Source organism: Staurois parvus, unplaced genomic scaffold (genome assembly GCF_062004578.1).
Source record: "Staurois parvus isolate SC_StPar_1 unplaced genomic scaffold, SC_StPar_1.0 ptg000087l, whole genome shotgun sequence".
In the NCBI taxonomy this organism is placed as follows: domain Eukaryota; kingdom Metazoa; phylum Chordata; class Amphibia; order Anura; family Ranidae; genus Staurois; species Staurois parvus.
This window is the reverse complement of record NW_028317883.1, coordinates 11,468,459-11,480,577: the sequence shown is the minus strand read 5'-3', so window position 1 is coordinate 11,480,577 and position 12,119 is coordinate 11,468,459. Positions and strand designations below refer to the sequence as shown.

General features: G+C 39.8%; 1 protein-coding gene across 1 annotated transcript in view; it reads right to left on the bottom strand.

The window, feature by feature from the left end:
• Window positions 1-12,119, bottom strand: part of SIK2 (salt inducible kinase 2) — a 205,907-nt gene that overhangs the window by 124,469 nt on the left and 69,319 nt on the right. The window contains exons 2-3 of the mRNA XM_089670176.1: window positions 5,932-6,048; window positions 4,165-4,228 (exon numbers count right to left, since the gene is read on the bottom strand). Of these exons, the coding sequence (XP_089526302.1) occupies window positions 4,165-4,228; window positions 5,932-6,048 (181 nt within the window). The remainder of the gene's footprint in view (window positions 1-4,164; window positions 4,229-5,931; window positions 6,049-12,119) is intronic.

Genomic DNA, 12,119 nt, shown 5'->3' with positions numbered 1-12,119 from the left:
ATGCATTATGTATTATTATTAATAAAATTATATTAATGTCAAGATATTACAGTTATGGTTTAAAAAAACTAAAGCATCCTACAGGCAAGAAGGCATGTTTTGCATTCTAATTTTTTTTAAATAACACATTTGTTGAGCAGGAGTCAAGACTAGCACTTACAGCTGGCCATAGGTGGCATGAATCTAGGTAGGTTCAGCAGGATTCGGCTGAGATTCAATCCATTTATGAGCAGGCTGATCGATGGATCGCCTTGGGTACAACCAACATGTCGAATTTTTAGCATGCGATTATTGCCAGCAGCTGTAACCACTGTGTTCTCCTGGCAGGGATGGCTCCCTATTATGGGCAGAAGAGTGTGTCACTACAAACCATGCCCCTTACGACCACATAACTTTTTGGCCTTGGACACACATTGCTATGGTGGGCAGCCTTCAATAAAGTGCCCTCCAAATTCTAAATGCTAGAAACTGAACAGTAGTATCCCGAAGCCATCTAGTAAAAGGTTTTAGTGACAGAACATGCTGGGATTCATTTGCTAAAGGCTAATATGCTATACATTTTGAAAAGAAAGTTGCACCGTGCAAGGGAATTTTCCCCAGAGCTAAGTAAATGTGTTGAGACATCACTTTGCAAAGAATACCCAAACAAGCAAGGAAAAAATTAAAAAGCGGAATTTTGCATGACTGATGATGGATGTCAACAGAGCTTCACCTCATTCACGAAATTCTGGGAAAAATCCCCTTGCAAAGTGAACAGTCGATTTGCCTTTAATGAATCAACCTGACTGTGTTAGGGTTAAGACAAACTTTCTATTATCACTGCCATGCACCTAAGAATCAATGCATGCAAAGTCAATAAGCAGAGCTCCTTTCAGAAATGCTAGGAAATCACTAGTTGAAAGTTATGATGATCATCTAAGGTCAAACTCAGAAAATCCCGCGTTCCGAGCTCAGAAGAACAGGAAGCAAATGTTAAAACAATTAAGGAGGAATGAATTAGTCAGGTAGGGAGCGACGTCATTGGAGCTTCCTGGATCCCTCAGATGAAGTGTGATCGTGCTAGAAAACAAACAGAAACCTTTTCAGGGGGCTACTGGGCATGGAAAATGACCCTTTCTTCTTGGCATGATTTAACAGAGGATTTCTTGGGAAAACACCCAGAAGTCACAAAAAAAAAAGTTTCCAATGACGTCTGTACAACAAACATTCATCAACAATTTAATGGAGGATTCGGCTCTCTTGTAAACAGGTAAAACTGCTTGTACTAAAGGCTGAGCTTTACTGCAGACAGTCCATCTCCAAACTCAAAGTCACAGCAGTTGCTGTTGCAGAGGACCAGTGGAGTATACATATGTCCCAAACTTCGGCCTCCATTCACATTCAGGCATGTGCATTAACACAATGTAGTTGATTTACTAAAGACAAATAGATTGATCACTTGCAAGGGAACTTTCCCCAGAGCTTAGTGAATGAGATAAAGTGCCGCCATCATCCAGCTTTCAATCATGTGCAAGCAAAGCTGCTGTTTTTTAAAATGTTCCTTGCATGGGTATGCTTTGCAATGTGAAATTTTATGACATTCACTAAACTCTGGGGAAAATTTTCTTGCACAGTGCAGATGGCTCGCGTAAAGGCCTCATGCACACTGAATGCTTTAGTCAACACTCCTATTGCCTTTCCTGCCAGTAGTGGTGTTTTGGCAGAAAAAAAAGCTTGACATTTGAAAATGTGTGTAATGTGTTTAGGTATGTCAAGCACTTGGGCGTTAATCCATTTAGTTGGCTAGAATAATAATTTATTCTGCCCACTGAAATGAATTAATGCTCAAGTGCTGAACGCACCTAGTGTTAATGAGCATTTAGAAGCACTAAGGAGCATCAAACATTTTTTTCTGCCAAAAAGGCCACTGTACCTGAACACACTAGCAGCGGGGTGTTTTTTCCTGCCTCTAAATCCCTTTGTGTGAATGGATACACAAACTAACATGCAGGGGCATTTAGAGGCAGAACAAGGGAAAAAGTTTTAAAAAACGGCAGACGACCCTAAGAGCAGCATTACAAACGTCCAGTGTGCAGTGGCCTTAGAGTTGATATCGATTGGGAAAGCAATTAACTTTATAGTAAATGAGATCAAATAAAACACAACCAAATAAAAACCCCACATGAATAGGACACCTTTAAAATAATGTATTCTACAAATTCTGTGCATATCTCTTTCCTTCTCATTATATAGAAAATGATTTTACCAAATCAAAATTTAATTAAAGTATTAAAGAGTTTGTAAACCCGTACATTTACCTAGTGAAGTGAGTGGCCTCGGGTGATACAACTTATGTAGGAGGATTTGTTTCATCTATGTATCTGTTTATCAGTAGTCCTCTCTCCGCTACAGCTTTCTAAAACACACAGATCAAATGTTTTTTTTCTCAGCTTCAGCAGGCCAGAGGAAGGGATCTGACGTCACATACTGCACAGCATAGAGCAGGGGGCCGAGTGTAATCTTGGAACTCAATGAAGGGAATGAACACACCCTCGCTACACAGTCTCGTAGGGAAACATGAACAGCTGAGGCGGTCGAACAGCTGAGGCGGTCAACCACCTGCTGTGTGCTGGAGGGGGGGGGGCATCTTCCAAGATTGTGTGGTGTTGGCTTAATCTGTCACAGTGACTCCTACAGATAGCGGAAGGAGAGAAGAGACGGAAATCATACTTGGTGCTTTGGATTGAGGCTAGTATACACTATAGAGGGATATGCTCTGCTCATTTTCATTTCAGAGGTTCACAACCACTTTAACTAGTTTCCGCCCGGTCGCCATCTGGCTATACAGCTCGTCCCTCCGGGTGGACGCCATATGGCATCCTTTCAGGCACACGCAGTGCGCCTGCCCGCAGGGCCACTCTGCGGCATGATCGGTCACCAGCCATGTACCTCGGACACGGCTGATAACAGATCTGTGTACCGGCCCCGTTGCCAGTACCATGTGACCTGCTGTGACCAATCGCAGCAGGTCACATGACAGTTGTATACAATGGATGGCTTCCTTTTATGCCATCCATTGTATACAAGCGTGTCTAGCTGTGAATGGTCACAGTGATCACATGCACAAGCTGGGCCAATCACAGCCCATCTGTATCATGTGATTAGCCGTGGCCAAATCACAGCTAAGCACAAAAAAACCCGAAAAAAACCCTGAATGAATCGATTTCATTCAGGTAAATGCTTGCTTATAGCAAAGTAATTCTTCGCTATAAGCAAATTATATGTAAAAAAAAAAAATATATACTGATCACTTCCCCAAAGTAGTAAAATGTTACTATGGTAACATTATACTACTTTGGTCATAGTGAAATATGAAAACAAATCTTAAAAAAAGGGAGAGAAAAAATAATAAAAAATTAAAACTAATAAAAAAATTAAATTTTTTTAAAAAATATTAAAAAAATGTTTTGTACTGTCACCAGTCAGTGTCTTGGACCTCAAGAAATTAGAATGGCTGTCAGTACTTCAGGATTGATCAATTTTCAGATATATCCCATAGTTTGTGAACTCTATAACTTTCCTACAGACTAAATAATACATACTAATTTGGCTTATTTTCAACAAAGACATGTAGTAGAATACATCTTGACCTAAATTTATGAAGAACAATTATATATTTGCAAACTTTTATAACAGAAAAAAAACATGGGTTTTTTTTTTTCAAAATTTTCTGTCTTTTTTTTGTTAATTTAGCAAAAAATAAAAACCCCAGTGTTGATTAAATATCACCAAAAGAAAGCTCTAGTTGTGTGAAGGAAATGATACAATTTTAGTTTGGTTACAGTGTTGTATGACCACGCAATTGTCATTCAAAGTGTGAGAGCGCTGAAACATGAAAATTGGCCTTGGCAGGAAGGGGGTAAAAGTGCCCGGTATGGAAGCGGTTAAAGAAAATATACAAGCATTAGGCATCTAGATTTCTTTTCTGATTCTTTTAAAGCAATGACAATACATTTCTGGCTGATTAGGTTAAGAACACCTGGCGCTACAAGTCATAATCACAAACCGATAAACAATTGTGCATTTCTCTCACAGAATGTGCTACATTACCCCGAAGGAGCTGTGCACAGCAAGTACACATAGATGGCACCACAGTTATAAAGAGATAATGATCGAGACACTTACCAAAGATCTCCCCATTTTTGGCATATTCTGTCACTAGGTAAAGCATGTTTTTGGTTTCCATAACCTGATGAATTTAGAAAAAAAATTACTGTCAGTTTTCCGTAAAGTTATGAAACAAGTCTAATACTTTAAAGAATACAATGATTCAATTCCAGAAAGTAATTACTGCAAAATCATTTTTTAAGCCTATGTCAGTAAAAAGTTTACATTCCTTGGGAGCCCTTAACCGCTTTCCCACCACCCTATAGCAGATATACTGCAACAGGGTAGCAGGGGTGTGCAAAATCACGTATATATACTCACAAGTTTGCATTTCTCAGCTGTCAATCACCAGATCCCAGAGCATTACCAATGGAGGGAGAGAACTGTATGTAAACAATACAGTTCTCTCTCCTGTCAGCTCCAGCACACTGCTTTGCATGGCTCTGCATAGCAGAGCCATACAAAGCAGTGTGCTTACAGCTGAAAGCACTAACACAGCCAGAAGTAAAAGCTCACAATTAACCCTTTGATTGCTCCAAAATTAACTTCTTCCTGCCCAATGCCATTAGTACAGTGTCAGTGCTTTTTATTAGCACTGATCACTGTAATGGTGTCACTAGAGATGTCAGTGACACCAAGTCAGTTCCCCCCAGCAATATTGTTGAAGCCCAAAGCAGTCACTTCCTTGCTGAAAACTCCTTGAACCCCTTTCTCCTTGGTCTCAAAAACTATATAACTTTCTTTAACTAAAATATGTACATTTTCAGCTTTGATTGTATGTCTTGGCTCAGATAGAGAGGAAGGCTGACAGAAATGATACAGTGCTGAAGTTCACATGCTGATGAGGGAGAAGGAACAAAATATCAAGGGAGATAAAAATAAGACCCTCTCTTTTTAAGTAGCTCTTCTACACACTCCCTGGCATTAGAGTATGCCCTGTCACCTCTCCTGCTTTTCTTTCCTCCCTCCCTAATCTGTGTTCTTCTGGCACAGTCCGTCTCCTTTCTTCCCCTAGCAACAGTAAATCTTAAAGCTATCAGCTGATCAGCCTCTAGTGGCTTGGATTTTAGGTACAGTGCCAAGAATAAAGAGAAACTGAGCATGTGCAGAGCAGGGAGAGACCGTGCATCACAGTATAGACACTTTTTTTTTATGTTTTGGATAACTATACCTGCAAAAGGGGTCAGCCTGAATGATCTAGCAGGACTTCATTTTCTGAGTAAAGTTCCACTTTATGGAATAGAGATGTATTTATAATACACTCATCTAAGCCCACCGTTATAACTTAAGGAAAGCATAACAATGTGTATAACTTGCAAACTTTGCTATCACTTGTTCCCTCCTATTCCTGTTCCTTTTTTTCAGGACTTAACATTGTCCTATTATGTGAAAATATATAAATAAAAGCTCTCTCTAAGCATGCCCTAATCAGAGAGCAATACCATGGACATGAATATCATCTCTCATTTACTTTCAGCTCATTTATAAATATATAACAGTCACTTAATCTCCATGACTAATGTGTGTCATATTATATACACCATTTCATTCTTTCACCATGTCTTAAAGGTCTTGTCCCTGAAAAACCTCTGCGTCCTGGAAGAAAACTATTTCATCATCAGTAAATAGTGTGCAGAATAACGTGTGCCTGGCTTGGAAAGTGTAACGTTTGTCACAAAAAGATTTCAAAAGCAATCAAAGCGCCTTGTAAACAGTGGTAAGCGACTATTGCAGCTGAATGATCATTCTTTTTCAATCTGGTCTAATACAGATCAATGGACTTACCTGGTAAAGCTTGATGATATGAGGATGATCCAGCATCTTCATTATTTCTACTTCCCGGTAGATTTTCTCCAAATTTACAGCGTCTAGCTGAGACTTGTCAATAATCTTTATGGCCACCTGAAGATAGAAGATAAAACTATTTTAGAGCCTTAATCAGGTTCAGGATTTACAGAATGCATAAAGTCATTGCAGCTGTATTAGTGCACTTGTAAGACACGCGAGATAATATGCTCCATAAAAGAGACTCAAAGCTAAATACAGTGGAGATACACATATGAAAGCTAAGTGTCAAATGATTTGTTTTTCTGTCCAGCCAGTCCTGGCATTTATACAGCCCTGCTGATTGGACAGGGACAGAGCAGCAGAAGTACATCTCTCTGCTTACAATGCTCTCTTCTTGTCAGCAGCACCCCACACTGTCACCTTCTACTGCATCTCCCAGTCTGAGTTCTGCTGTGCAGGAAGGGACAAGATTGCTTGGAAAGTAACAAATCATGTAGTTACAGTAACTGCATTTAAAATACAAATACACAACTATTTTTTTTTAACCTGCCTGAAGTTTAGTTTTAAAGTTGAACTCTAGGCTGATATAAAAGATATGCATCAATTCAGTTGTGAAATCTTCGATATATCATTAAATCTAGACAGAGGAGTTCATTGCTGTGCTGCTTCTCATTTCATTGTCCAGTCACAAGCGGAGGTGGGTCTAAGACTGGCGATGAGACCGAGGACTTCTAGAGGCAGAAATAGGGAAAATCTCTGGACTGAAGTTGATTATTACAAGAAAACATATGTTATCTTTTAATGGGATATTCATTTTTATCTTGTTACTTTTGTTTGGAGTTCTGCAGGCTTTAAAAAAAATGTAAATACTTGCATGTATATAACAAAGTTACCCAGGATTTGTACATTTCAAGGACAGTCCCTGTATTTAAAAGGAATTCCAGGAAATGTTTTTTCCCATGCAGTGGGGCTGTGCCCGCACTGCAAGGATTAACTGCTTATTTTTGTCCTGGGGTTAGGAGAGGGGAGACATATTTACCTAATTTGTAATAGGTGCACAGCTAAACTGAATGGGAATATCACCCCCCCCCCCTGAGAGTTTTGCTGTAAAGTGTTTCCCCCAGAATCTAAGCCCCAATGCTAAAGGCGTGATCTGCAGATGTTGTTCCAAATGGACCCTTTGAGGAAAAAAAGGAGACATGACATACATTGCAATGGTCAGTTTCAGGTCAGAAGCATTGGAAGTGTCACAAATGTATTATTTTATTTCACAACAAAGCAGTGTAAGGGCTCATGCACACGGGGCATTTGAATTTATCTGCACTCTTTTTACTCCTGGCAGGAAACTGCAGCTTAAAGATGTATTGCACACACGTCTGAGCATTTATAGATTCCATACAAATATCAATTTATTCTGGCCATTGGACTGAACGAATGATCAAGTGCTAAATGCATCTAGGCATGTTTCAAGATATTTGCGCGCATTAAGCGTTTTTTTTCTGTCCAAAAGCTCTTCTCTTGAACATGCGGGTGATGTTTTTTTTCCAGCCTGTGAACTCTACTCTTTGAATACGCTTGTAAATGCCTGTGTGTGTGGACACATAGGCTAACAGAGAGGTGCTTTTATGGCTGAAAAGTGGTATAGCGCTTCTAAAAGGTAGATGGTGTGCCGCACTGTGTGTGCCAATGGACACACAGTTCGTCTCAGGATTGAGCTCACATGAGTGCCCCCATAGCAAGCAGCCTGCTATGGGGGCACTCAGCAGGAGACAGGAAAGCTGGCGGGAGACATGAGAACAGGAGGATTGGGGCTGCTCTGTGCAAAACCATTGCAGACAGTGGATAATTATAACATGTTTGTTATTTAGAAAAATAAAAATAATTACTCTTTACAATCACTTTAACCAGGAGCAGTGCAGTGGATGACAAGACAGACCTACCATAAGATAAAGTCTTGATTCCTATATTCCCTGCTCTTCTGATTAAAAGTAGCATTGCACCAATATCAAACATGTCCTTGACCACTTCCTTGGAGTCATTCTCTTTAATTGGAAAAACTATTTTAGTTACAGATGTAAACCTGTTGCAGAAAAAGGTACAAAACCGTTCCAGCTGCCTGTCCAAATTTCAAGCAGCAAGAGATGCAAACATACCAAAAACTGCAGACAAATCCTTTGCCAAATCTGACTTGCATTAGATAGGCCCCTGATTCTGCCAGTACATATGTTTTTCTTCCTGTCTGCGGGTTTATTTGTTGTTTGTCTGTTTCTTTGGGGTGGCCGTGACTTTGAATCTTGTGAATATATTTGTCTGGTCATGAGATTGGGAGAGATTTCTCCAAAAGAAGGTTCCCTTTGTGTAATATAGAATAACAGAAGTCAATCTTTCCGATCAATAATGTGTGTGAATGCAGAAGCCAAAAATGGTGTTCGCCCAAGGACCTGCAGCTCTAGAAGTCGATCCTGTGATACACTTTTTGTGTATGCTGTAAAAATTGACAAAGAAAACTGGAAGCAAAACACAAGTAACGCAATAAGTTTTTAACATCAGTTGTTGGCACACAGGAATCCCTTGGCCCATCTTCCACCTGAAGACGTACATGGTGGGTAATAATATCCTCTGTAGACTGGATACAGAATCCTGTCCCACACTGCATAGAAGGCACCGCTTTAACATCCAATCCAGCTAAAAGGTTTGAGTGGTAGAATTTTTTTTTTTTTTAAATTGTTGTCCTGGTCTCTATTTGAGAGAATTCCATTTACTTTCTCTTTAACTAACCCTGGGACAGCAGATCTCAGGAAAAAGCAATAAACACCTTTTTAGCAGCAAGAAAAAAAAAAAAAAACAACAAAATGGGTCAGGATTTAAAGCACAACATAGAACTAAAGGCATTTTTTTAATGTTTTGGATAGAGTGGAAAGGTATTATAGAACACCGGGCACATTTCATTTGTTTTGCTATCTGTGCCCCCCCCCCCCCCGTTAGAGAGATTCACCCTCTCGATTTGTCTTGTTTACCATTATCATGGAAAGTGAAGAACATCTTTAAAATGAAGACACTTTAAATTTTTACTGTCGACAAATGCTGTATTACATGCTGTTCATACTCAGTCACTATGGGATTTTTTTTTCTGTACTCTGCAAAAAGCCTGGTTGATCTTGCTGTTCTCTATCTCCCCTTTCTGTCCATGTTCCCAATACAATCGGGGATTTTGCAGAGCAGTGTTGGCAGATAGTGTACATGCTCAGTTTTCAGTATATTTCTACATTTCCTCCCTATCACAACTAAGCAGAGCAGCCCATGTGACTATAGAGTCACATATGTGGGCATATACACAGTGGCAAATGACAGCCCACTTCCTCCCTCTTCCTCCATGCCCACTAATGTCAGCCATAAATGATTTGAATCTTGGCAGGTTCAGAAGATTGGCTGAGGCTCAAACCAGCAGCTAGCAATAATCACTGTCTTTTTCCCAACGGGAATGGCTTCACCCCCCGCCCACCCCCAACATCCTGCCGGAAGACGACAATTGATCGTGTGAATTTTCTTCTATGGGTTGAAAGAAAGAAATTCGCAGTCTATGGCCTGCGTAATCAGCTGAACACAATGGGGGATATTACATTTTGGTTGATGGAGACTTCACCTCCCTGTTATTCTAAGACACATTGTTAATCTTGTTGAAAAAATAGACGGTAGTCGATCCAGTTCAACCACAAGAAAAAAAAACCCACACACAGATAGAAAACCTCCATATACCACTATGCTATACCCACAGCTGCTTGAGGAAGTAAAAAAAACCCTAATAAACCATGATTTATTTTGCTCCAGCAGGGAAAAAAAAATATTTCAAAACACCCAAAAGGCGCTTGGATATTCCCTGGATCAACTTTACCTATAAACAGCAGTATCCAGTTCTAATTTGTGCATCTAGTGTATTCCACATTTTCACAGCTCTCACTGTGAAGAAGCCTTTCTGTATTTGGAGATTAAATCTTGTTTCATAAAGAGTGCCCCCTTATCCTCTGTGATAACTTTAAAGTGAATAACAGTGTCCACTATATGAACCACTGATGTATTTATACATGTTGCTCATATCCCCCCTTAATCTCCTCTTCTCAAAAGAGAGTAAATTCAGTTCCTCTAATCTTTCCTCATAGCGGAGTTCTTCCTTGCCTCTTATCAGTTTGGATGCCCTTCTCTGTACTTTCTCCAGTACTCAGATATCTTTTTTGTGAATTAGTTCCCAAAACTGAACTGCATATTCCAGATGAGGTGTCACTAATGATTTATACCTGGAAAATTATATATATATCTCTCTCTCACTCTCTGGAGCCCATACCTTATATTGATAGTTATTTATTTTGACACTGTATCCCAAAGGCAGTTTTTTTTGTTTTTTATTAATTTTGAACAAATGATCAGCAGCAGAGGACTAGCAGCTCCTCTTGCCTCTTTTTCCCTGCAGACAGTCTGGGAAAGAGCTGGGTCATGTGACAGCTGTATATCAATTACGAAGAAAGGTACTCAGAGGGTTTTTTTATTATTAAAATAATTACAGTGCCATCATCCCCATACAGGAAGAGAAAGGATAATGTAAATCTAGCAGCGTGTTTAGTATAAGAATAGAGGGGAAATCTTCCCATGAGGACACTAGTAGTGGTGACAATCAGGCATTCCCTCACTTTGGAGGAATTCCTTCTCATTTCCTGTTATTCTTGTTTTTTTAAAGCGACTTCTCAGCTGAATAAAGCACAGAGACATGGATGGATGGATGGAGTTTTCTCCGAATAATTAAAAATGAATTAAAGAGAATTTTTGGTTTGTGGTGCTCAGATGCAATGTAGTTAAAGCGAGGTTTACACTTGTGCATCTGTATTTTCAATGCAATTTTTGTATGTTTTATTAATGTGCTTTTCATGCATTTTCATGTGTTTTTACATGCTACCATTGAAGTCTATGGAGCCCAAAGTACACTAAAGAATCCAAGTCACACAGGAGAGGATGTCATAGTTGTGAACGGGTTCCATTGACAATAATGAGTTTTGTCATGCAGACATGTAACAAAATCACACAGCTGTGAATGGGGATGTACTTTTTCCTCCTCAAGACGTCTAGGAGAGAACTGCAGGTGTGAATGGGTCCTATAGAGAATAATAGTAACCCTCTTGTCATACATTGTCACACATCAGCCAACATGCATAAAATCACAGGTGCGAATGTGGACCAACATGTTCTTGTAATTTCAGTCAGTCTTTTGAAATCTGCCATTCAGTACAATATAACCTGGTGATCCTGCCGTGAAGGTCTTTGTTCAGGCACTCTCTATTATGGTATGACACCAGTCTCCTAACTATGCTCCTATGTTGTCACCCTGTCATATGCACCCTTGATAGAGACTGCAAGCGGCCATGCTGACACAGGCTTGGTCCACTGTTGTTGCCATCAGTAAACCTGTCCAAAGCAAATGCTGTGATGGGTGGTCTCTAGGAGTGGGCATTTCTAGGCAGACCACCCTATAGAGTGTCAACAGGTGGCGCTGAGCCTCCCTAATTGAAAGAACTGAAATCCAATGAATGCAAGGGGTGGGCTGGGAACAATTCTTAGAATTTCAGTGCAGCAGAGGCTCTATGCTGTCAACTCAACAGGAGGTTAGGAGCACTCTGGATTTTTGGCAGATCAGCAAGAAGTTTTTTTAATGCATTGACTATGTTGAAATTATTATTTTTTGCCCAGGCATACATTTGTAATAACTCAGAATACACACTGAAGTTCCTCCTAAATGCTTCTTTGTGACAGCTCTGGAAGGAAAGAGCTCTGTGTTCATTTCTGCATGGTTATATGGCCATTTTAGTTATACATTCTTAGCTGACTTTTCCTTTAAATGTTTAAAATTCCAAACTTTTCTCATAGCAGCCAAAAAAAAAAAAAAAAAAGATCTGAATCTCGCCTCGATCCAAGCCGCTTCTGCTGGAAAGTGTTCAGTAGATGACACCAGGCATTGCAGGTCATCCATTGCTGGAGGGGCATGAACCACACTCATGCGCTCCAGGCAGTTCCATGAAACATAAGTGTCTGCACATATAATCTGCTTACGTCATTTTCAATACATTTTCTAAGAAATGGCTGCCATCTTGATGACCTTTATGCATTCTTCTAACAACCGAGGAAGCCTGACAATCGTATTC